A 1,814-nucleotide genomic window follows, 5' to 3' on the forward strand; every position below is an offset into this window, starting at 1 on the left:
GCAAACAACAAGAAGGGTGATGCAGACAGCAGCAGCAGTATCAGCAGTTCTGTGTGGGTGCGTGTACCTCTACTGATTGTGGTTACACTGGCCTGTAGTCTTGTGTGCTGATTGTGATGGTGGTGTGGTGGGGTGACTCAGGTCATCCTTTGTTTTCTTTTTTGCGTGTATCCACACTACAGTCTAACTCATCTTCCACCTGTTGGGATTATCTTCTTTTTTTTGTTTCTTAATGTTAATGTGTTTTGTGTGTGTTTTTGCTTCAATCGGTGTTTATCCTATAATAATTATTGCTACTACTCCATTGTGTGTGTGTGTGTTTTCTTGGAGACTCTCTGTGTGTGCACCTGGGCTTGCACTGTAATGATGATGAACTGCTTTTCGCAGTGAGAGGAAAAATGAAATGATAATAACAGAAGAATTTATAATTGCGTATACACACATATATATAGACTTGTACCCATATTTGGTGTATATTTCTATGTTTACTTTGTAAATTAAGCTCATAGTTAATATCCGTTTCTTTGTTTGCTTATGGTTTGCTTCGGTGGTTGTGTGTTTTGCCCTGCACCCTTTTGTTGATACGATTTATGCAGAGAGAATACAAATAATGGAAGATACATTTATATTCGTAGTTGCACTTTAACTCAATCATAGCCATGATTTTCAGTGCTATGTGTTTGATGATGCCCTTGTTTCTGTTATTACTTTGTTTTTGTTTTTTCTTTGCTTTTCTTGGGTATTGTGTGAGATGACGTTTTATAGTTTTATTATTGTTACCTCTATTTGAATATTTTTTTTTGTGACTTTTGGTTTCGTTGTTTTCTCTCTTTTGTGTATATGTATTCTTGTTTCCTTTGTGTTAACTTATTCTCTTTTCCCCATATTTCTCTTTTTTTGGTCCTTGGTTAATATCAGTAAACCCAGAAAAAGTTATGTTTGCCGTGATGATGCGAGGTGTATTGTATCTTCTGGCTTTGCTTCTCTGTCTTCAATGCGTGTTTGTGGTGGCGGCTGGTGAAACTGCAGCGCCTCCACCTCCTCCTGGTGAACAACCGCCAAATACAAAACAAGCTAATGGTGAAGGTGAAGCCTGTTCTCAAGGTACTACTGGCACTACGTGTACTACTTCCCCTCTTGCAACTCAAGCTTCTCCTACTGATTGTGCACCATCTCCTGAGAAGAAAGATTGCACTGCTAAGGATCTTCAGACTCAAAGCGATTGTACTGATACTTCTGGTGATAATTGTCCACAAACTCAACCGGTTCTCACTCAAATAAGAGGAGATAACCGTGTTGGAGAAGATCCTCAGGGTGCTCGTGGTGTAAGTGGGTCTGTAAGTGCTGATTCCCCCGGTACAAAAAGTGAAGATGGTGCTCATCATCCCTCTACTGATACTGATTCTTCTGAACATCCTCGTCATACTCCTAATGTTGCTGATCCTGCTACTGGTCCTGCACCTTCTGGTGAAAATGTTGGTGCGCCTGCAAGTGCAGCTCCACCTGAAAGCAACAGCAAAAGTGACGCGGATGCAAATCCAACTAAAGCGGATGGTGCAGAAACAGAACCTTCTTCTTCAAACACTTCAGACAAAGAGAGTACCGATGATTCTGAAAATACAAACACTGGGAGTGGCACTACCTCTGAAGGGAGTGAGTCAACAAGCACCCAAAGCACTGATGTGGGAAATGCAGACACCACCACCACCACAACAACAACAACACTTCCTCCTGAACTCACAAACAACAAGAAGGGTGATGCAGACAGCAGCAGTATCAGCAGTTCTGTGTGGGTACGTGTACCACTACTGATT

General features: G+C 41.3%; 1 protein-coding gene across 1 annotated transcript in view; it reads left to right on the forward strand.

Annotated features, from left to right (window-relative positions):
• Positions 1-935: 935 nt before the first annotated feature.
• TM35_000511120 (uncharacterized protein) overlaps positions 936-1,814 on the forward strand; it is a gene marked incomplete at both ends in the record, with an annotated part of 1,083 nt that continues 204 nt past the window's right edge. The window contains one exon of the mRNA XM_029030607.1: positions 936-1,814. This exon is cut by the window's right edge and continues 204 nt beyond it. Within this exon, the coding sequence (XP_028878077.1) occupies positions 936-1,814 (879 nt within the window).

This window comes from Trypanosoma theileri (genome assembly GCF_002087225.1).
Source record: "Trypanosoma theileri isolate Edinburgh chromosome Unknown TM35_Tth_51_V1, whole genome shotgun sequence".
NCBI lineage: Eukaryota > Euglenozoa > Kinetoplastea > Trypanosomatida > Trypanosomatidae > Trypanosoma > Trypanosoma theileri.